The sequence below is a fragment of the Pelodiscus sinensis genome, chromosome 15, assembly GCF_049634645.1.
Source record: "Pelodiscus sinensis isolate JC-2024 chromosome 15, ASM4963464v1, whole genome shotgun sequence".
NCBI lineage: Eukaryota > Metazoa > Chordata > Testudines > Trionychidae > Pelodiscus > Pelodiscus sinensis.
Genome location: NC_134725.1, coordinates 13,200,929 through 13,225,025, shown reverse-complemented (window position 1 = coordinate 13,225,025; position 24,097 = coordinate 13,200,929). Strand labels below are relative to the sequence as shown.

The 24,097-nt window shown below is 44.1% G+C and overlaps 1 protein-coding gene across 2 annotated transcripts; it reads right to left on the bottom strand.

Annotated features, from left to right (window-relative positions):
- Positions 1–8,036: 8,036 nt before the first annotated feature.
- Positions 8,037–21,519, bottom strand: TBX3 (T-box transcription factor 3). Of its 2 annotated transcripts, XM_075898191.1 has the most exons (8): positions 21,410–21,519; positions 20,230–20,372; positions 18,244–18,511; positions 17,049–17,195; positions 14,864–14,940; positions 13,493–13,650; positions 11,643–12,310; positions 8,037–10,645 (listed from the first exon to the last, which is right to left on the bottom strand). In XM_075898191.1, the coding sequence occupies exons 2-8, from the start codon at positions 20,250–20,252 to the stop codon at positions 10,211–10,213; spliced, it is 1,776 nt and encodes a 591-aa protein (XP_075754306.1). In that variant the 5' UTR covers positions 20,253–20,372; positions 21,410–21,519; the 3' UTR covers positions 8,037–10,210. The 2 variants fall into 2 exon arrangements, with proteins under 2 accessions (XP_075754306.1, XP_075754305.1); XM_075898190.1 differs by having other exon boundaries at positions 20,230–21,494.
- Positions 21,520–24,097: the final 2,578 nt, after the last annotated feature.

Below are 24,097 nucleotides of genomic sequence, written 5' to 3'. Positions count from 1 at the left end.
AGCTTGGTTTGGGACCCCAAAACATGCGGGTTTCAGGTGCAAGATGGTCAGTGATTGCTTACTTACAGGGGGAATTGTTGATTAGAGTACTTCACTCTATTGATTACTATCTGCCACGCAAGACAGCTGCTTGCTCTGATCCGTCATGGCTGCACGAGTTTAAGTGCAAGTAAATCATTCCGAAATATTCGATCAATCCTAGAGAAGTTTCCTGACAGTAGCAGTTGCAGCCACGGGTTAGGGAGGGATTAAACATGTATTAGGTGGCTCCCTTCCACCCTTATTTAAACATTTATTACGGGGGGGGATCAACAATCGAGTGAAGGGGTGCCATCAAAAGCGCTTCTACCCAGGGGCTAAACGGGAGAGGGGCTAAACATGATGTCTACTTCTCAAAGAAGGAGAGAATTGGAATGCGAGGGAGGGAGGGACCCAGAGTTTAGCCTTGGATGCATTACACTAGCAAATATACGTATTGATGCTGTACAGCTAAAAAACTGCAGAGGAGGGAGAAGAAATTGAGGGAGAATTTAGGGGCGCTTATTGCTGAACATTGTAGTTGCATGTGGCCATGATGGAAAAAAGAGGTGACAAAACGCATTTAAAGATGAATGTAAAAAAATGACCTCAGTTTGAGTATTTGATCTACATAATTATAGGTGCGTGTCCATACAATATATATTTATATTTGATGTATACATCAACATGTCTATATAACTTGATGCAAGTAATACACATACACAGTGTGAAATATTTCTCATGACATACGATATTATATGTTAAACATTACCTATAACATACAACTTAATGCATTACTTATATAACATCAAGTTTTGAATGTTATGGCAGTTAATATCGCTTAATATGTATGTGTGCATTTTACAAAGCTACCCACTCCCACTCCTTTTTCACCGGAGTCAATTTCAGCCACAATCTTCATTTTACAATTTCTATCTCTCTCTGGCACTCCGAAAAAAATACACGTTCTCTGCTCAACTCCGGGTAGTCCAAGCCTCATTGGAGCCACAGTCTGCTCTTTCCCCACAGTATATTATTTCTGTTGCAGGTCAGGATCTATCCCTAATTTTACAGAATCGGAGATAGCGTCACACGTGTTCCTCTGGTGTCTAAACCTCGAGGTATTTTTCTCTTTTCCATCTGGATTTGTATTGAGAACTCTGCAGTCACAGTTAAAAACGCACACAACAACGCAGTTGCGAAGTTGAAATCCCCATCATGACCGATGACTTGTGACAGTGAAACAAATAAACCATAAAGAGTGGAAAGGGTCATAAGCCCTTAAATGAGACTTATCAATTGCCGTTCTGTAAATCGAGCTTTTCACTTTTCCTAGATAACTTTGATGATCAGTCCCTACATTTTGATTATTTTTTTAAAATATTTAGTTTAAAACCGAGGCTCAGAGAGGACATTAGCTGAACTGGGACTCTATGGAAAAATGAAGTAGCTCTCAAAATAAACTAACCGGAATTTTTTAACAACTCATATCAAAAAATAATTCTAAGGAAATACAAACCAGAAAAGAAATACCAGAACTGATTTAAAAGAATCAGGGAGAGGTTCAGATTTAATTGCGGTGCTAAGTTCCTAAGGAGGTAAAGGGGGGAACTTGATTGCAAACCTAAATCTCCCAGCTGCTACTTTTGTAAAAGAAAACGCTGTTTTGCATAAATAGCAGAAACTCCGATTCAGCTCAGAAATAGTCTCCTCTTCCTTAAAAGAAATATATCTTACATTTTTACTCGCATGATTTAAACAAATCCTCCCTCTTCCTCATTACAAATGGCGACGATCTAATTTTTCAGTTGATCTTTTATAAGAACAAATGTCCTGCATTTTTAACACTTCAGCTAAAAGGGGAAGCAGTATTTTCCCTGTGGTTTTTTCCCATTACTTCTGTGATGTGTCTCCCTTAAGCTTTTTTGTTTATGGGCGCGTACAAAATGAGTTCGTTGGAGTTTTCTTACACCCCCCCACCCCAAATATGCCTTTTCTTTGCGATTAAATTTGTACTTAGACTAATTTTGTCATTGAACTCTTGCAACAAACTTGCATCAAATATGTTAGCAGAACCAAGCAAATGAAAAACAATATACGCCTAAAATGTCCTCACACTCAATATGTCTTGCTTCTTCAATAAATTATAGAGCGCTAGATACACGTACACACAAACACAAACACCGCCTAACTGTTGGTTTCATGAGAGAATGAAATGAACAACTTTTCCAACAGCACCGCTACAGGTATTCCAAGATTGTCTTAGAAGCCAATTGAAACACTCAGCCGACTGGAACCAAATGCAAAATAAGAGTAGCGTGTTTGCAGTCCTAGACTTTTCAACCCCATGCCAGTCAAGATGTCAAAAAGATTTCCTTGATGACTGCAGAAAGTGTGTGTGGGGAGGAGAGGGAATAGGGACATCTCCAGGAAAAAAGGAAACACCCGGAACATGTTCAGCCGGAATTCTGTCCTCAAGCTAATTGTATTAGACGAGAGTTTTTTTCCCTTTTTGCTGTAGGAATTTTATTTCATTTTTTAAAAAGTTGCCTTAACAGTGTTTTTTCCGAAACTGACCGAGGAACTGTACTGGGAAGAAAGGACAAAGGAGAACGAGGGAGGACCTGAATGGGATGAAAAACCGTCAATAGCAGAAATTAGCTCCTCAGTATCATTGAGTGTGTTGCTTTAGATCAAGCATTGTAATGCAAATAGAGGAGCATGCTTGGGGCTTCTGCGAATTTGGAACGCCCGTTACAATCTTAACATCCTCTCAATGTGAACACCTGACTCCCTATCCCCTTGTTAATCTATATTTTCTAGCAACATCTCAAATGTCCCCCATAGAACAGAATCCAAAGTAACACATCTGGAACAGCCCCTCCGAATCACTTGTCCGCAACTGAATTCACTTTTTATCAATTGCAGACGTTCAAATCCGGATTAGAATTCTCGTGTCAGGCTGGTTCGGAGCAAGAGTTGCAGGGCTGCACCGCCTTATCGGTTTCATAGAGAGTTTATCCTCTCCATGTTTTTACACGCCTTTCGAGTCTTGATTGTTTATGTGTAATAGGGGGAGGGAGAGAGGGTTTGTTTAGACGCACGTGCAGAGATTGGGACTAAAAGGAGGGAAAGAGGTTTAATTCGCTTCAATTCTGGTTTCTGATGAATTAGTGGCTTTCTCTTCACGCGCGAGTCAAAGGCTCGAGGTTGGGACCGTCAGTTCTTTAAAGTCTCCAACAATGTAAGACGGTCTGGGCTACTGCGAGGAAGGTCACTAGGTCAGAGAGATAAAGCGATCCGATCTTTCAACTACAAGATTTGGAATGTCACTTTTCATGTCTGTTTACCTGTTCGAGTGTGACGGGGTGGAAGGTGTGTAGGAGGGGTTTGTGTGGGACGTTGTGTGTAACGGAGTGTGAGTTGACCTTTGTGTGCGTTCCCGCGGGGGCTGGCTGAGTGTGTTCAGGAGGGGGTGGTTGTGTACGAGAGCGTGTGTGTTTCGTCTTGGGTGGATGGGTGAGAAAACCCATCTGTGTCTAGGTGAAAGAGGGTATATGTATCGCTCCATAAGCATTGTAGGAAAAGCGCGCTCACACGCGTGTCACGTCCGGGCGCTATTAAATCGATTCTAGGAGCAAACTTACTTCTGCCCCCTACAGCTGCCTTAGCCCCACCAAGGCAACAGGAGGGGGGGGGGAACATAAACCAAGACTTTGTGTTTCCCCGAATAGGGGCTGCACATGCCCAGTCCCTTTTGAGGCTGGAGCGCTCAATTCCTGAGATCACCGAGTTCATTTCCAAGTGCACCCTCCTGGATCTCTCCAGACGCAGGCTGTCTCCGCACCCGTGAGCGTGTCTGCCGGCGGGGTGCAAGCAGAGACAGCTATGTCTGCAACGGGGCGGAGTGGCAAGAAAGTGTGTTTCTCTACTGGAGAGGGGTGGGGGGGGGTCTTCAGGGGGCTCTGTGGGGGAGCACACAACTGAAGGATCGGATCGAGTGTGTTAGGTTTCATCATCTCTACTCTCCCTTTCTGAGAAGTGTCCGGGAGGAAATGCTGTATGACGATTTATTTATGAAGCTCATTCACCTTAGTGGGCAAAACTCTCATCCACTCCAAGGAGATCTGGTCAGTCACTGGGCCGTGCGCTTTTGGTTTCCCACCTCTGTAGATATAAACACACAATGCTGTATCCATGGCAGATGTGTGCGTCCTGATTTGGTTATAGACACTCTGGTTACACAAGCATTTGGGGCTTCCGGTCTTAGACTGACCGCGAATGCAAAACTCAACAACACATAGATATATGTGGATACACACGAACACATGCACAGAGACATACGTATACTTTTTGATATAGACATATGCCAATACTAATACAAGCACTTTATAAAGTAACTTTTTGTTGGCCACAATCTCATATTTGTGGCATGGGTCAGTGAGTTTATGTATATTTAAGAAAGAAAGAAAGAAAGAAAGAAAGAAAGAATGTTGTGAGCGTGTGTGTGCAATATATGGTGTCTCTGTGTTTCTTACAGCACACCAGCGTCTTCAACCACGGTATAGAGAATGGACTAATTCTGTTTTCTGAGGTTAAAAATAATTATTTTTAAAAGCTCCAAAACTTTTAGCTGTGTTATTAGTTACTTCCTGTTGCATACATAGCTCAAGAAATCCTGCAGCCCAGGGTACAGTGTGTTGAAGGAGGAGGTTGAAGGGAGAAAAAGTCAGACAGACTGACTGACTGCATTGCTCGTTGATTTTTAAGACATTAAAGAACAAACGGTAATGAACAAAACTTTTTCCTTCCTTGCACAGAATGTAGAGATCTCTTTGATCTCCGTAGGCGACATATATCCTGTTTTATTCTGGCAAATGAAAAAAATGAAATTACGGATGGAGATTATAACAGGGAAAAGGCAATGTTAGCAAGTGGGGAGTATCTATGCATTTAAAAAAAGCGAGCAAGGCGCGCCGGGTCATAGAATATCAGCTGGTGGGCTTGGAGCTTGCGACTGCACTACTGAGTATGACTGGAAGCTGCAAAGGCCAACAACAACACAAACCCTGTGCAACTATTTGTACAAGCGTGGCGCAGAGTATGGTCTCTAAGCAGGAAGGAACCGCTCTATTTAAGGGGAGGAGGGAAAGGGTTTTAATAGGATCCACGGACAAAAAACGCTTGGGTGTAATAAATGTTCAGCTGTAATCAATACATAATTAACTAATATTGTCGTGTGGTCAGACCGGACTGGGCAGGGACCGCAAAATAACAAAAAAAACGGAAGTGTATGTTGTTGGGTGGAAAAATCTGGCCTGCAGAGGGACAAGGACAGACGTGTGAACTCATGACCGCTACCTTTCTTTCCTGGGGGAGGGGACAAGAAAGAAAGAAAGAAAGTCATATTGCGGGGAGACGTCACAACTGATTTGTTCGGGTTCACTAAGCCCTTGAATGATTAGCCTCTCGAATAAGAAAAATGACTAATTGTCACCAAGGAGAAAAATAACATGAAACTGAGTGATGCTGTCAGGCAACAAGGTACTCGTTCTAGCTCAAAATAACAAACACCTCTGATGAACACTGTAGTTTCCCTCTGTTGTGTGCGCACATGCCACACACACAACTTGTTTCACGCCTTGCATCTGGGCTGTTCTTCAACGCACAGGGCTGGGAGGCAGACTGGTGGCCGCCTTTCCCATAGACTTTGCACTTGATAGTAGCTATGCATGCGTCAGGCAAAACGCCCACCGAATATGACGGGGGAAGCAGTCCTCTAAGCCATCCGGAGCCTCAGGTTCAAAAGCCTAGTTACACACATCTCAGAAGAAAGGTCTATGTGCATCGAGCTACCTACCTTTGCCAAGAGAAGGAAACTAACCCCTTAGCAAAAGCCCGATTGCTCCCTTGAAGTCAGATGAGCTCCTATCTCCTATCGCCTTGCGATTAGATAGGTGGCGCTCCTCCTCTGTTAAACTCTCCCCGAGAGCCAGCCAGGGCGCCTGCACAAACCAGAAATCCCATAAAACCATTGGGGATATCAACTCAGGCGCCAGGTGAGTAATAGACAGGATAATCCAGAGAGATTGCGCGCCGTTTACCTCCATCCACAAGCGCCACGATAGTTACTTATTAACGTTACTATATACAAATAAGATACACAACAGATAAAGCCATTTGCAAGCCAGAATTCCACCTGGGGGTGCATTACTCTTCTTTTACAGGGCTGGGACCTGGGAAAAGAGCAACCAGGCAAGATAGCTGTCCTTACTTCTGATCTCCAGGTGTGAGGATTGAAGAACCCCTCCCCCGAGTTTATGGGGCTATACGCGGGACACAGCTATTTTGCTAAGGACTAGTTAGATATTCCAGTTCCACTAAGGCATTTGGCTTGATCTGCCTGAGGCAGCTTGGGGGAGGGGGGGGGCAAAAATAGGGGAGGGGAGAATTGCTTTCCACCCGGCATCAACAATGAGTTTCACTCTTCTCCCAAAACCTCTCTACCCGAAAGTATTTCAAGGTCTCCGCCCAAGAAGGCATTGCAAAAAGAAGGTACAACTACTTATGGGCCCCAGAGTAAATTGCACCGCTTCCGTGAATAACACAAGCTCATCATCTAATAAACCATCTTGTTAGTCTTTAAAGTACTACATTGTCCTGCATTTTACGAAAGTAGTAGACTGTGCAATTTCTTTGCACACACTCTCCTCCCCCACCGCTTAAGTGATATTCGAACGTGGAGATGTATTGCCATTTTCTTGTGTATCTATTATTGTACGTTCCAGAAGCACGTGAATTGCATGGCAGCTGGACCAAATGGAGATAGACTACTTTAGGAGCTGTGCGTGTCACACACAACTTTGTGGTTTCGAACCATTCCCAGTCATCAGCCTTCAGGCATAAGAATATTTAGGACGAATGTTTTTCGAGTTGGGTTTTATTAGAGTCCAACTAAGTGGTGCATCATTGAAATGATTTATTAGTCCTCCCAACGGGCTTCCAAGAGACCCAAAGGGGGGGGGAGGGAAAGCGCTCGATCTGGCTCCTTATACCAGTGGGATCCAGCAAAATTTAACACGCAGTGATTTAAAACAAACTCATCCACACGAGCCTCAAATGTTAGGAAAAACCCTCAAGTGAATGGAGACTGAGCTCTGTCAGGAATGTAAGTGCAAGATGTATGTTTAAGATGAGTGTGTGTGTACATGTGTTTGCAGTGTGTAAATGTGTGTGCAATATGCAGGATGTCTACAGGACTCTTGTGCTGTGTGAATTTATGTGTGCAGTATGAGTGTTAATGTCTTTGTGTCTGTGTATAGCTGTATATGTTACTGTTCCTAAAACTCCTGTCATCTTTCTCTAGTCCCTCTACAGAGCACAGAAAGCACAGAAAACTCAACCTGCTGGACTCAACATTTTGAGTTTGTATCCTATAGTATAAAGAAAGAAAAAGCTGTTTTTATTGGGATTGAATTTTAAGATGAAATATCCCTTTTCTCTCCAAAACCAGAAGAAGATTGGATCAAATGAACCCCAAAGTGTGACTAATCCTCTTGTTTTGCATGAAGTTTTCAGCAGCAGAACTCACTAAGGGAAGTGGCCAAGTGTCCATTGAAAACAGAGATTTTAATAGGTTTGTAGAAGACTGTTGTGTATATATCCACTTTCACCAACTGGACCACTGTTTATCTATAAGCGACTCAATTCAGAGGCCTTGCAGGGCGGAGGGAGAATAAAACAGGATACAGCCTGGAAGTGAATCCTTATAATATTTATTACTGGCTGGAGATGAATCACTTTCCAATATATGGGCCACTAACTATAAAAAAAATCTTTTTAACAAGTAAAAATATATATACATACTGCTTGAGAATGTGATCAAGGAGTTGGCAAATGTACAGAGAGCTGCTGCCAGGTCTCTTTATTTCTATTCTTGATGTGACCTCCAAGGCCAGGTGGGAGTAACTAGAATATAAACCCAATTATTAAATACAGAATTTGTGTTCCTGCGTCAGTCATTTTATATGTCTTTATTATTATTACAACCATAAAAACAAGACAAGCTGCAGGAAGAAAAGTATGTTTTCAGGGTAAAATTGGAATTATTCTGCTCTGAAGAACAGACTGAAAAAAATAAAATTGTAATACCACACCACATTGTAAGCACTTTACCTGCAAACTTTTGAGGTGGCCTTTGCATTAAATTTTAACAGATCTATTCTCTAATTCTTCAGTTTTGCTTTATTAATTTATGATGGATAAAAGCATAGCTGAGCCATTCTCATTAACTTTTCAAATGTCATATAATATTTTTCCATTAAAAGACTTGACTGTATTGCATGTGTATCCATGTTTTAAAAAGAAAAAGAAGAAACTTATTAATACTTTCGTTAAAACTTGTATTTTCACAGGAACATTGAAAGCTATCCTTATCTTTACTGGGTTGATTTAAAAAAGAGTCTTCTCAACTCATTTCACATGGAAGATCTTAGTTTTGATAGTGAACAAGGAACAGGGAGAGACAGAAAAGGCAAATATATTTTTAAAAAGCCTCTGTTCTCCCTTCAATTCAAGTTTTAGGAAAGTTTCTATTAAGGCATTTCACATGAGGCCCAAATACATTTCAATAAAAATTTATTGAAACTTCAGTGACTTTTAAAAGGAGGGGAGATTACAGAAAAAACAAGAACTTCTTGACAATTACATAACACAAAATATACCTTCATTTTTATTTTAACCATCTCTGAGCACCTGACTTGCAAGCCATTAAAATATGCACCCACAGGAACAAAGACAACAATAAGCATAACAGTAGTAAAAATCCAATGAGATTTAGATACATGAAGGGAATTGGAAAATCATAGTTTAAAAATCAAACAAAGAAAAACCTAGATTCTTTGTCGCTTTTTTTCAAGTCACTGGAGAAGTGTGTTGTCATTTTATTAATATATATTTTTGAAGTTTTATATGGAAAGTAGCATTTTCAACGCTAAAAAGGGATTAAATGCTACAATGGCACATTTCTTTCACTCTTTTTTATGCTAATTGATTTATTTTCTTTCTTTTAATTTGCATTCAGCTCTTTTTAAAAAATCAGTTAAGTTTTTGTATGGTGATGAACCAAAATGAAAAATGAGCACTTATAAATGCAGTCTATTTAGTTAATTTGTTGGTTTTAGTGTATTATTTAAAGAAATATGAACTTGAAAATAACTAAAACAGAAAAAACAGCTGCAATCATATTTACAGAGATATGTACAGTCAATAAATTAAAGTTTAATTTTGAGTATTCATATTCCACTTATTTACAAGTTATCAAATAATTACATAAATACTTTGTTTCAATAATAGGGTCCACTTTTTTCTTCTCATTATTATGTTTAAACCTTGTTATTGCATATATAGTAAAGAGGGAAAGGGGTAATAAACCTACAGTCAAGCTACAGAGGATTTTAGATAAAATATTTTTTCTCTTTCCAACTACATTTTTTATTTTTGTTGCTACAAAGGGGCAGAGTGGGAAGAAAGGGGTAAGGATATCTCTCTCTCTCTCTCTCTCTCTCTCTCTCTCTCTTTTCATTTTTTATCCGTGGGATTTTTAACAAGCATCCAAAAATAAAACACCCCCCTCTTCTCCCCCCCCCCCACACTACTATGGAACATGCAAAAAGCCATAAGGTGGCTTTGAGACATCACAATAATGTCAAAAGACACAGATTCCCTTAATGTAGACTAACAAGAGCTATGTTTAATAACCCAACCCCCAAAACAATATTTAAAGAACTAATATACAAGTTTCTTACACTTTTTTAGAAAAAAAATCACCTTTCTTACTTTATTTTTAATCCATATGTTTGTTTGCTTTACACAGTGAAGCAGAAATGAACACCACCCACCAAACCACCTATCTGGCCCAAATGTCATTCCTATGACCAGTATGATTCTTTCATGGCAGCTTTCAAACCAGCTCTGCCATCCCCAGACCCCCACCTTTCTCCTTCCCCCATTTCAAGATAAGTTTGCTGACAAGCCAGCCCAGTACGCAGGACAATGTGGTTTCTTTCAAACAAAGTGCACCGCAATAGTGATTTGAAATGAGACAATAAAGGGGAGTTCCCGTGTTAACACTCTCTTCTCCCTCCCACCTCTAGAGTGGAAGGGAGGGTACAGTAGAGAGGGGGAGGGGATATTAAGGAGATCCACTCCTGGATCTGTCTTGCTTGGATTCAAGTCCACTCACTAGACGCTGGATGTTCTGCAGTTCGCTGGTCGCTTCCTTTTCAGAGCAGAGTTTAGGGGACAAGGACACGGATCCCGAGGAGAGAGTGGAGGACCTGCTGTTGAGTTCTGAGCCAGAGTCCAAAGCTACGGACTCTGCCATGTTGCTCGATTTGCCTTCCCCTGTGCTGCTGGCCACGCTGGGGAGAGCAGTGGTCAGGAGGCTGCTGCTGTCTGGCAGGGGCACAGGTATGGAGTAGGGGCTGTACCTCAGTCGGGGGCGCACTGCGCTGAGGAAAGGATGCCGGTGCACCGAGCTGGTGGCTGCGGAGGAGGCAGCGGCTGCAGCAGCCATGTAGGTATAGGGGTAGGGGAAGAAGCTTCCGAAGGGAGACATGGCCAGGCCCTGGAAAAGGAAAACAGAAGCAAAGAGGGGGAGGGGAAACCGTCAGTGGTTTTCACTCTTTTGCCCAAGTTCCTATGCAACCAAAAGAGCCCGAGAGAAAACACCGCTGACTCAGCTTGCCACAAATCATGCCCCCGGCTGGTAATGGTGGGTGGGTGGGGGAGGTTTGTTTTATGGCACAGGGGACTCACCCACAGGCCTGTATGTCAAAGGCAAAGCAGCTGGGAGAGTGAGAACCCACGGTCACAGCCAGACCTGCTAGCCAGGATTTGCAGCCTGGATTCCCAAAAGTCGAAGCACTTCATTTAGAAATGCCTCCTGGACTTTCCAGAAGGTCTTGAGCACCCCCATTCACACCTCCCTGCCCATCACCTCTGACCATCGGGCCATTTACATAGGAATGCGACTTGACTGTACGTACCCAAAGTTGAGAACTGTGGGCCTATGAAGATGAAAGAGATCGTGGTCTCTAATGGAAATTAGGGAAATCCCTCACTTCTTGCCCAACATACTTTGTTGTGCTTTTGAGATCCCGACATTCTCTCTCAGAGCTGACTGATGGATTTCAACTAGCACCTATTCCTCCCACACCTCCAAGCAAATTCGCTGCGCTTCTTCCAAACACACACACAACAGACCCGGGGTTACTAAGGGTTACCTGAAGTTCCAAGCCATTGAGTTTGGAAGGGAACCGAGATCTATATCAAACACGCCACTTTCCCAGGGGGGAATACCAGTGAAAGACTCCAAAAGAAAAACCCTCTCTCCCATTCCAGGGTAGGTTTTATACCGCCTGGCGCTTTTTTCAACCCATTGCCACTGTATGAAACCGCACCCTGTTAGGCTGGGGGTCGGTTCTGGCTCTGTCCTTAGGTGCACCGCAGGGGTGGAAATCAAGCCCCGGTGCAGAGGAAAGGCAATCCAGACCCCTGACTTGCGATTACCAGTGTCGCAGCAGCGCGAAGGGAAAGGACGCCCCAGGCCTGAGGGCGCTTACCTGAGAGGCCAGGACGTGCTGCTGAAGATGAAACGGTAGCGCAGCTGCCGACGCCCCCGAAAGTCCCTGAGCCGCTGCTGTGGCCATGACCGTGCTGTCCAGTCCGCTAACTCCGGCTGAGGCCCCGGAAACGGTGGCCAGCAAGGGCCCCATGCCAGCAGCCATGCCGGAGAAGGCTCCCCCCATGGCGAACTGGCTGGGGTGCAGGAGGAGCGGGTGCCCGTTGCCCAAGGGACTGAAGAACTGCTGGCTGGCCAAGCCAGGGGGGAAGCCGAGGTTCTGCAAGGGCCCCTGGCTCAGATGCGCCGGGCTGTCTGTCTGCACAGTGAGCGGAGCAAAGGAGCTCAGCAGCCTAGCCTCCTCCACCTTCGGGGCGTCCCGGAGGGGGCTTTTGAGCTCCTCGCGGCCGACGCCCCGTGTGCTAGAGGAAATGGCAGCTGGGCTGTGCCTGGAGTCAGGGGGGGCTTTCTCAGTCCGGCCGGGGCCGTCCCTGCTCTTGCTGGCCGCCGATTCCGGGGCAAAGAAGGGCGCTTTGGCTGGGCTGCCGCCCTTCTCCCGGGGATCTTCCGCAGCCGCGGTGGTGGTGCTGATCTTGCCGGAGTCACCGGCCTCCAGCAGCGGCTCATCTTTGCTCTCGGCATCGCTCTCCCCCTCGCTGGGGCACAAGTCTGAAAGGCAAGGAGCAGAGGCTATTGCGTAAGCTGGCTCCGACAGGCAGCAGCGCTCTGGGCGCTACTCTGGGGCGAATATTCCGAGCAAACCTGCGTTAAAAAACAAAACCAAAAAACCCCCAACAACACCCTAATCCTTCCACAACACCACACGTACATGTAAAATTGCCCCCGAACTGAACATGTCTCGGCCCAGAGCCTTCATCTCAGATACGCCGGAGCAAATCCGGATTAGTTTCCACATAAATCTGTATTGGTTGCTCCGGTAGAATTTGAGATCAGGTCGTGGTGCGCACTATGAATGTGTTTATACCAAGCCAAATCCTTGTGTTCGTATTCAAATGTAAGTAAATAGGGGATTTAAAAAAAATTTCTGAATAACTTTCGGGCGCACACCAGTCCCCAGTTTAAAGACAGGAAACCTGTTGTAGGCTTTGAACAAACTCATTCCCTCCTAGCCCCACCTCCACTCCGCCTGGCCCTGCATAAGATTCCTGGGCATTTTATCTCCTAACCTAAGTGTTCCAGGTGCTAAGCGGCGAGTCTGGTTTGTAGGCCTCCTCCCACCTCCACCTCTGCACGACTTTAAGCAACAAAAATAATTTTTAAAAAAAATCAGAGTGGGGATGTGGAAAGAATTTAAAGAGAAATCCAGTGTCCCTGCCAACAGACCAAAAGCCCAAAGAAGATTTCGAAACCGACACCGAGAAAGAGGAAGCAAAATAAATCAGTGTTTTTTTATTGCTGCAAGAAAGTGGGATTTTATAAAGGAGAGCTGGGGGAAAACGTCTTCCTTTAATAACAGATTGAATATTAATGGACTGGCTCCGGTTTTGAACTTTTGCCCCGTGGTCTGCCTTTGCTCCCTTGACTCAGGGCTGGCTCCTTTGAGAACCAGAGGGAGGGGAAGGGAAAAAATGATTCAAAACACAGCGGCAGAAAAAAAGAGGGAGGGGTGAGGGAAGAGATGTGGGTCTGTATATCTAAAGAGCCTTTAGCGGATGCATGTTCAAAATCATTTGCTTCGCTGTAGCCAGAAGTTTTGGTCAGGAATAAAACTTTTCCTTCAAGCCAAAAAGGAAAAAAAACCCAACACAAAACACACAGATGAAGAATGGCCGGTGTCTGGTGTAGGGACCTTCAAGATGCATGCGGGGAGGAGACGGGGTCACACCTCACCTTTGAGATTGGATGTGCCCACCGCAGACACAGCGGGGGATGTGGACTGAGCGAAACACTTAAAGGAGGTCTGCTCGCTAGAGGACTCATCGGAGGTGCCGGTCTCCTTTTTCTGCCTCTCGTCGTAAGCTCTCATGGACTGCAAAGTCAGCTGCTTTCTGCGGGGACAGTGAGAATTTTTTCAAGCGGGGCTTGTCGCTCGCCCAGGAGTTCAAGTTATCCTCTTGCTAGCACAACTGCCCTCTTGCACCATACTACCGCCAGCGCAGCGGGCACAGCCTGGCTATGCAGCGTGACCGGGTCACCCTATGTAGTAATAATGACTTTGTACTACATTACTGCATTTTTTCACGTTTTTAACGGGGACTGGACCCCATTTATTACAGATCAGGAGTCATGGAGAGAACACATTTTTGCAGACAGAATTAAAACGTTCTGGATTGTCTGTTAATGAGAAGAGATTGTTGGAAGCTGTTAGCATCAGTACTTAGAGAGGGCAGAGTATTAAATAAATGAGGGGGGAAAACATTCCCAGGCGATTGGCTTTTAAAATGTTAGGGTGTTCCTGGGATATCAGGCATCTTAATGGTTGCTAAGATTGCTAGGAAGTGGTTATTTTGCTAGGCACTTTATGTAATCTTTTCACCAACAATTAACCCGGAGTGAAATCTATTTATATTTAGAGAGACGTTAGAAATAATTTCCGTGTTGTGGCTTCAGTATGGGGTTTGTTTTTACTCTCTGATGGGCTGGCATGGTAGTATGGGCATTAGGGAAAGGGTTAAAAACTATTTTTAGCTTTGAAAACTGATCGTAAATTGATAAAATAATCCCTCCCCAGTAAGGAAAGTCTCTCTTTTGAGGCATTAAAGTAAGTCTTTTGCCACAATAAAAATGATTTGCTTGTTTCTATCCAGAATACTCAATACTTCTACTTCATAGACATTTCCCTAGGCAATTCTGTAATCAGGGCACCAACTATAAAAGAGATGTATTATATTTTTTCTTCAGTATACATTAGGTATTTTTTAGTATCGGGAGGAAGATCCCAATGCGAACAATAACCTATATTTAACTATGGGCTTTCTAATCTATACTTCATTGCTCCCTATATTTCAGTACCAGCTACAAACACGTACTTCAATATCCTCGACTTTTAAGAGAGATTTCCATCCTTGGCCACGTGTCATTCTTTTCTGAAGATGCCGAAATAAAGATAGAAACAAGATCTGCAATCGGTTTGACTCCCGCTCGTTATTAAATTTGATGTGGAAAGGGGCTAAGTTTGGTGCAAGATGGAAGTTATATTGCCCTCTGGATATGTTCTAAAGTTGGCAAAAGAGAAAACAGGACCCAGCTTTTCAGACTTACCTTTTCTCCCTCCTTCCATTCCCGGTGTCCCGAAAACCTTTGGCAAATGGATTATTGTCAATTTTTAACTGAGTTATCTAAAAAAACAGCGGGGAGAGAACCACAAGTAAGCGACTTATATTTTCAAAATCTCCTCCCTTTCCTGCAATTAATACAGCAGTAGGTTTACTCTTCAAGGAACATACAGCACGAAAAATCAATAAGTGGAGGTACAAAGTTTTTTTGTGTTGGTAGGTGCAAGCAGATTACTTGGTGACGCTAAACATCGTAATACGTTGGCTTGCATAGTTCTAAGGACATATTTGTCTCATCAGGTACGGGCTTAGTCAATAGCATACCAGGGCTTGCCATGAAAATGACAACCCAGTGTTGCAAATATTGCGCTGGAACCAAAGTAAACGTGCACTGCTATCCATTAAAGTTATGCCTCAGTTTAAACTCTTTAAATGCCATAATTAAACCGCAAACGGATCATACCACCCCTTACTATAATAAAGTACTTTATATAGTTACATGTCAGTGTGGGGGGGAGGGGAAGGGACGAACAGAAGAGCTGATTTTATTGAAAACGCCTCGTAATTCATCAAGATTTTTCAGATTAAAAGAACTGAGTTACCCTTGAAAACATTTGTTTTCGCTTACCCCTTTACATTTTTTAAAGCCCGTTTAAAGAACCGGTGGAGCCCATGAGGTCTTAAGAGACACTGGGCAGATTTAAGCCTCTCTCCCAAGTTTGCGGAGTTCTTGTAAATAAGAGGCGCGGAGTTTATACTAGAAAAATGCACCAATGGTTTCATTTACAAAATCGGGGGCGGGGGTTATTTATTTATGTATTTATTCATTCATTCATGCATACATACATACATGCATACATAATTCAACGACCTCCGCGTAGAAAGCAAAGCAGTTCCATAAGGAGTAACTTATGCCTTCTGGTTTGGATTCTCGGAACTTTTCATAGCGTCTCTTCGGTCTATAAAGTTAAGCCCATGACCCTGCGATTGCATGAAAAGTACTTCTTGAAACTATCAAAGGTCTGGCTAGGTGAGTTGCGGAATGTGGGTTCTGACCTCTAGGGCAGTGTTGCTGAGATAGTACACTAGAAGGGGCACTTCGCTTCTATTACAATACCCTTCACACGCAATTTCATGGCAATAAGACAAGTACATTTATTTCTATTCTGCGACAAAGTCACGGCCCCAAGCGACAACCGTTACTAGCAAAACCATCTTGCCTTGCAGAAAATTTAATTGTATTTACTTACAAAAAAATACGCCTACTGAAACAGTGTAAACTACTCTCCTTCCCTCAGATGACAAATAGCTCTTTAACATATAATAATTAAGGGGTGAGGAATCTTCCAACTTTTAAAAATCTCCTGGTATAATAGGAGAGGGAAAATACAAGGATTTCATATCGCAAAAGTTGAGCAACTCAGTGCTTTAAATCCAGCACTCTTAGTTTAACAAAAAAGTTACAATGCGTACAGAGGAAAATAAAAGAAGCTTGTTTTGGCTTTTTGCCCCCTGTTCTCCCCCCCCCCGCCCCCATTATCATAAATTCAGCATTCGCCAGTCTTCCAAACATAACTCCTTGCATGCAACCAACACGCTGGCAGAATGAAAAGGAAAATCTGAAACTCTACAACTTTTTCACACTGGTTTCTTCAGCCCTTAATGCTCAACTCTGTTCCAGAGCTCCCCTCCCCTTACATTTCCCCCACTCAAATCAATAATAAAACCACTGCAGGATAGAAATAATAATGATCATAGGAAACAAAGGTGAGTTGCATCCTTATCGCCAATGTTGTTAAACGAGGTAAACTAGTGCAAAGGCCAAAGGCATTACAAACTACAGCACACGGCAAACTGCATGCAGCACACAGCTTTGGCCTGTCTTTATAATCACCGATCGGCCCCAGTCTCCTCCCCGCACATGTCTCGCACTAAATCCACGCCGAAAACACACACACACACACACCTCCCGCACACGCAGAGTCTGTGTATACTCCCATTAAAATACTTTTCCAAGGCAAATCGGACACGCGATAGGAGAAGCCTGGTTTGCATTGGGAAAAAAGGTTTAAAAAAAAAGCAGACTTCCTGATTTGTAAAAGCAACAATGTCTAGGAAAAGCTTTATTAAAACCCAACACACGTAAAACAATCCCTCCCTAATCGCCTTACCTTATCATTCTGGTATGCGGTCACAGCGATGAATTCAGTCTCAGGGAACACATAGGTTCTGAACGTACTGTAGGGCAGCTTGAGTATGTCGTTTGCTCTGACAATATGGAACCTCGGTTGGTATTTGTGCATGGAGTTCAGAATGGTCTGCAATTGGAAGGGGAAAGAGGGCGATACAATCAGACACAACCCGGCACTCAGACTCGAAAGAGCGCTGGCAAGGATGGACTCATTCTCTCTCGGTTCCCAACGCACACCTTACAGCGCACACGCATGGACAGCTACCATCTTCAGTTGTAAACGATCTACCTATACATCTACCTATACTTGGTGAAAGCCAACAGCATTTTGGCAGCAGCTGAAGGTTGGAGGAATAGTTTGCGATAAGGACAACATGTATTTTAATTTGAAAAAACAGTTCAGGGGCTTAATTGTAACTAATAGGCCATCCCAATCCATTTAAAACCTTCTGGGAAGAGCAAAAAACGTATTATCTAATCCAACAGCCAAGCAAATGTAATATTCACAACATTAGAGATTTCCCAACTCCCTAGTCCTGTGCAGAATCTTCCCTAGGAGAGAGAAAACCCTTCTTTTAGCACTTATCAGCCTATTTGTTTGTTTTATGTATTAAGTTAGGTTTTATCGCTGCTCACACAGTAAATGTAATGGAGTGAGTAAAAATGAACGGGGACCATTCATTTTTGTGTCTGTTTATTTTCTCTCTGACTTGCATTACAGTATCTTGATTAATATATATTTAAATATTTGCATTCCCAGGCATTGAAAACCTTAATGCACATACTCATACAATTTCCTACAGTAAAAAAAGGATTATCCATATTTTAAAACTAGTGCTCCAATGGTTTTCTAGATGTACCAAAAGATTAAAATAGTCATCAAAAGGAAACTAGTAATTTTGCTGAGATGGACAGGAGGGTATTACAGAGAAGGGTTAATTATTTATTTCTACAAAACTGTTCATTACCGAGTTAAAAATCAGTGCAAACGCCCCCCCCCCCCTCCCTTTTGGAAGCTCTTTCTGCAATATTCCAGAGCTATTCGATTCTATAGTTTCCCATGCTTCAGCCTCTGCAAACTTTATTGACTAGTTCTGGTGAAAACTGTATTATGGGGGTGAGGTATAGGAATTAAATAAAAAACAAGAGAGGAATCAAAAGGAAAATGAACTTACAAATCCATGTTTGTCAGAAATATTGTTAGTCAGTTTAAGTTTGTGGAAAGTGACGACTTTGGACATCCATTGTTCTCCTGTAGCCGGACTGTCCGGGTGGATGTACATTCTCTTTGGCATTTCAGGGTCAGCTTTGCCGGCTACCATCCACCGGGAATTATGGAATTTATATCTGCAGTCATCAGCAGCCACAATATCCATCAATAAAATGTACTTGGCCTTTTTATCCAGCCCAGTGCATCTCACTTTAAATGGAGGAAACATTCTCCTATGAAAAGAGAAAAAGAGGAAGATAGAGAAAAGACAAGATAAAAGCAAACAAAAACAACACAAACAAACAACAACATCAACAACATCAACAAATCTCAGTGAGTAAACTCCTGTAACCCAGTGCCATTTCCACTAATAATTGTATGTCTCAATAGCAACATGCTCACAAATAAACATGGATTTATTCCTCCAACAGAAAATGTGGGGTTTTTCCCAGTCGCTTAGAGGTTTCAAAAGAAAATTTTTCCTCGGAAAACCATGTAGCGAGGATGTGTACATTTCCCTACGATCTACATTCTCCCGCCCCCCGTCCCCCCCGCCGCCCTCCACTCAAAAAACTTCAAAGCTTAACATGGCATGTGGATCTTGAAGTGATTTGTATTTATTTATTGATTTTATTTCCCTGAGTGTTAAACAAGGAAAGATGGGAAAACATTAGTTAACTGAGTAAATGTTCTACATTTTAGGAGTCATTCTATTAACTGTAAGGTCGAAACAGGATTTCTTTTGGGGCTGGGAAAAAGCCACAATGTTGTATATAAGTGAGAGATTCAGAATCCAATAATGTCTCAATGTAGAGAACATATCTGAGCAGAGTTCTTTGCAAACCGCATTCCCCTATGCTCCTCAGTCCAGTCCTGAGCTGCAATAGGATACCACAAATATGCTGTTTAATATATCGAGTGGTTGGCATTTAGCAGTCTTCACTTAAAAGGAAACACATGATTTTACAACAAACAAGTACCTAATACTCTTCCAATCTTTCATGCAAAATCTTGGCCACAGAAAAATGGGGGAGGCGGTAGAGTCAATTTTCTCTCGCTTTCAGTTTTGTGGCTATACAAGTAATGCAATAAAATCTATAAATTAAATATTACTTTTATAAGTATTATAGGATTACTTCTCAGTAATGGCTCCTTCGGAGTAATTTGCTCTTGTAGATTACATATGAATTATATGACGTGTTCATAATAAAATTAAGTAGGAATAATTGTGTAGAAATACGTTTAGGTATAACACATACGTACATGTGTTATTAGTACGCACAATTAATAATACTTTCACATATAAAATACACATTTTCATATTTAATATGCGTCTGCGTGTGCACTCATAAATGAAGAAGTATGTGTGTATACAACTCTCTTCATCAATGTATATATTTTAGGATGCCAGCATTGCTTGCAAAACCTTCCCTAAGACAGAAACCTATAACTATGCAGTGTATGTAAGATTTTTTTCTTTTTTAATCAGCTTATATATTTCCAAATACCATTAGCACAATTTTTTTTCCACAGATCACAGTAGAAATATTTAGGAAGCAACTGATAAAGATAAGTGATTTCCTCTAACATTACTACCTTTACTTCAACAGTAGAACTATGCCATTTTATTATTGTTGTAAAGAACAAGAAGCACTAAAACTGAAATCAAGCCAGTTAAAATCCTAACCATATTAATTTTGTTCTGCTAATATTTCAATAAAGTAATACTAAGCTACGTCTCTCACACACGTGTGTGTACATATACACAGTCACACACGTAATGAGCCTTGACAAGTGTGGCCCTGCAGTCTTAGAGAGAGGCGCAGCATTTCAGCTGCTTCGAAACTTTTCATAATTCTAGATGAAACAAGTTTTATGGGGAAGTCATGGACTCTCCTTGGACCTGCATTGTAGGTTGGAGGGGAATAAAGAGAGAAACACACACACCTACCTTCCTGATTTAGTAATCACCATTTCTGTTCCCCTTTTGTGGAATTGTTCCCAAAGTTCTTTGGCTTCCAGATGCACTTTGGGGTCATCTTCCACCTCTTCTTCTGGCTCCAGCGTTTTTAGAGGCCTCAGATGAGCTGCCGCCTGGTGACCCAGGGAAGAAAAAGGGATGCCAGTCTCTGCCGCTCCGACTAATTGATCCATAATCGGTTTGGCCAGAGCCCCGGGAAGGGAGAGAGCAGCCGCCCCATTGGGAGGCAAAGCAAGAGCCGGGAAGAAGGGAGGTTGGTGTCCTAGCACTGCACTCATGGCAAAGTCCGGTGCCCGGTGAGGTAAGAAGGGGTGGTAAGCCATGCTTGTCCCAGGGATTACTGGATCTCTCATCGATATACTCATCCACCCCCACCCGACCCCCGATTTTCCTACTGCTGGAGCAGCCCTTGAGTGGTTTCTAACAGTACATTGTGGGAGAAAAAAATCACCCCAAATGGGGGATGGTGCTGAGGAGTACTATAGATAGATGCACAGCACAGGAAACAGAAAAACTCTACAGACTGGAAGTGGCCCAGTCGGGAGACATAATCATTCAAGACACTTTCTCCTAGTGGCTGCTGCTGCTGCTAAGTGTTATGGGTTTTTCCCCCCGAGTGGAAGTTCTTGCAATTGAAAAGTATGCAGAAGAAGAAAAAAAATCCAGTGATGTCGCTTCTGCTGCCTGAGGTCTCCGCTTTGGATACTGGAGCTCCTGGAGCCTGTCTATGTATGTATTTTATTTTCCTCCCTCTTTCTCTCCAACCACCCCCTGCTTTCCGTTGGTTGCAAAGGCTGAAGGTTCGAAGACAGTTTTTCTTTCTGTGGTTTGTTTTCTTGTTGCTGTGAGTCTGTGTATCCCTTCCCTCTGCTCTCCCTTACACAGTTAGGCTGCGGAACAGAGCCTGGAAAGGGAAGAGGAGGGGGAAAAGAAAAACAAACACAACTCCCCACAATACAAAAAAGGACCCCCTGTCTGAATCGCTCTTCTAGCAAGCGGCAGCCACAAAACTTGGTTGTGAAAATCTTGCTTCCGTTCCCCTCCCCCGCAGAGCCTTCTCACGGTGCCCTGATTCCAGTAAGAATCTCTTCTTCTTTCCTTTCCCTTCTCTCTCTCTCCCTGCCTTTTTTTTAAAAAAAAAAGGAATTACACTCTTGTCTCCGCTCCAACACACTCCAGCAGAGGGGAGAGCGAGCGAGCGAGACAGACTCGCCGCTCCAAGAATTCCCTGTGAGTCTGCTTCCCTTGCCCCAGATTGTATGGATGTGTTGTGGGTCGCAGGGGAACTGGAGCCTAGTTGATTGGCTCTTTGACGCTTTCGGACCAATTGTGTGGCTCCATAGGCGTGGTTTTGACAGGTCGGGTGGAGGGGGACAGAGCCGAGTTATAAAAAGAAGGTGTCGGAAACTGTAACGCTGCAGCAAAGCATCACTACTACTCCATGGCGTGTGAATATGTCAACATGATCAGAGGGGAGGGCGCAATGAGCCGCTGGGGGGAGGGGGAAGAGAGAAACCCGCCTCTAGGTGGCTTCTCGCAGATGAAATCGCCCCTATAACCCGGCTCGAGCCGCTCCAGCCCTAGAGAGGGGGAGGGGGGAGGCTGGGAAAGTCTCGCCGGTCCCTGGAACAGTGCAGGACTCCGTCCTTCTGGCCAGACCTAGGGCTGGCTCGCGCCGGGCCATCTCATTTTCGACTCCGCAGCCGCCTGGCGCTGCAGGGTTCGCCTCGCCTCGCCTCCTCGCAGTGCGATAGCAAGAGAAGCGAGCCCAGCCTGCTCGGCGCTGCTAGCGGCACCTTCTGCAATCGATGGGGGTGCGCACTTTGCGTCCGGTGAGCGGGCCCTTAATGAATTGAGTCTCTGGGGATTTGGGGGTGTTGTCTCTCCAGCCCCTCGTTAGAACCGCAGAGGCTAAGGTCCCCCGGGGCAGGACCTCCCATTTTAAACACATTACTCTCAGCCATGTAAGTACTCTGCGCTATCTTCTCCCGTGTGCAGCCCTTTGCATCCAGCCTGCAGGGCAGATACATGGGATGGCTCGTCTACATTCTGTTACCGCCAGAAACACATGATGCCGAAGCTGCATGAGGCTAGAGTCAGACCCACTGGTAGAGAATATTCTGCATGCGAGACACGCTATGGTTCGGATACAGTCGAATGCCGGGTTGGTTAGAGATGCATGTTCTAGATGCATTATCTCGAGAGACAGACGATGTTACACGTGTGTGAGAACAACAGGACACGGGGAGGGCGGGGGGACCCGCCTGGTATGGGGTCTGAGCTAACGCCTGATTCTGAAGGCGAAAGTGTCCCAAGGCCTGGTTCTTGTTCTAATCTTTTTATCCTTCTATCGCCAAGTCTTGCAGCAGGGGTGGGAGTGGAGGATATCTGGCTCAGGGATCGCCTTTATGATGTGTAGTTTCGCTGCCTGCTCTTTTCTTCACCCCTCCTTTATCTGCACAGGAATCAGAACTGATCCCTCCCCCCCCCCCTTCTTCTAAAGCAAACTCTGAAATCTTGCTCTCTGGCCTCTGATGTGGCTGAGTCTTCGTCCCAGTGGCTTCTTGAGAAGACGGGGGTGTCATTTTTTAAAGCCATGATTATGCTAGCAGTGCATGCCGGCGCCGAAGGGGTTATTTTGCAGCCCAGTGCTTCCTACCACTCTTCCTCCAGATGGGTGCGCAAGGAGAAGACGGGAAGTGCAGTGCAATTCTCCGTGCTGTTGGGGTGTGTGTGTATGGGTGGCGGTGGGGGGATTTAATGGTGTTTGGGGAGGGGTATCCTTAAATAAAGCCCATTCAGGCCTTCCCCGTAGCACCCCAAACTCCTGCTGACTTCAATGGGTAGTTAAGGAATGCGGGACCGGGCCCCAGATAACAAGGTGCCACAGGGATACTCGGTATCTCTTCTGTGTCCTCCCACCCCTTCGGTGTTGCTTTAGGAAGATCAGAGCGGCTCTGAATTAGCAGCTTGTGTTCATTTGGGAATGCCAGTGTATCTCTGCAAGTCATATCATGCGGATGGAGCTTGTGTGAGAGAGAGGCAGAGCAGAAAATATGGGGAGTGGAGTTTGAGTGTGTCCGTGGGAAGGGGTAATGGGGCTTGCGTGAGTGGGACGAGAGGGGTAGTGAGCAGCCAGGGAAATCATACGGATGTAAAAGCTGGGGTGGAGAAAAACACATTTTTATGGAAGGACCCCTCTCTTCGGCCCCCCTCTCCTCCAACCTCCGCCGCTTAAAGAAAGGGAAATATATGCTGTGAGTAAAGCAAAGAGCGGGAGACAGCCGGCCGTGCATTGTGGCGTAAATGCATGTAGATAGCAGCGGAACATCTAAAGTGATTAGCCCGTCTAACGTTGCATTTTTGACGCACATGGTTAAGAGCTCTTGGCGCCAGCCTGGTGAAATCCCTGTAGTAACCAGCGTCTAGGATCACTTTGCATTCACCAAAATATCTCCCCTTCAGCCTCAGTCCTGGGAAGAAGGAGGAAGACCAGGGACTAGGCCTTCAAAGGCAATGCGGAGGGTGGGGGAAGCGGGAAAGAGTCGCATTTTTCCCCCGAACCCAAACGCTTGGATCTAGTCTAGTGATTCTCTGGGCTAGCTAATCCCCCGGGTTATACTTTTCAGCTAGTTAGGGCAGACAGAGGCCGAGAAAAAGGCATGTTCCTTCTTCCGTCCTCTGCTAGAAATCAGTCTTGTGTCATTGCCCTCTCCTGTCACCACCTCAGCATGAAAATCACTATCAGGATGATGCTCATAAAAACAATTAATATAGCAATAAAAATAAATAAATCCCGAAACTGTTTGATGCATTAAAAGTTTCCAGAAACCTAGGA

What these genes read in the sequence shown, in the direction of transcription:
- TBX3 (XM_075898190.1), bottom strand. Translation starts at nt 20,624, where the DNA reads ATGAGTATATCGATGAGAGATCCAGTAATCCCTGGGACAAGCATGGCT. An exon ending in TTTCTGACAAACATGGATTT is followed by an intron (nt 17,196 to 18,243) that starts GTAAGTTCATTT and finishes TTCCAATTGCAG; the next exon opens with ACCATTCTGAACTCCATGCA. An exon ending in AATGGAAGGAGGGAGAAAAG is followed by an intron (nt 13,651 to 14,863) that starts GTAAGTCTGAAA and finishes CTGTCCCCGCAG; the next exon opens with AAAGCAGCTGACTTTGCAGT.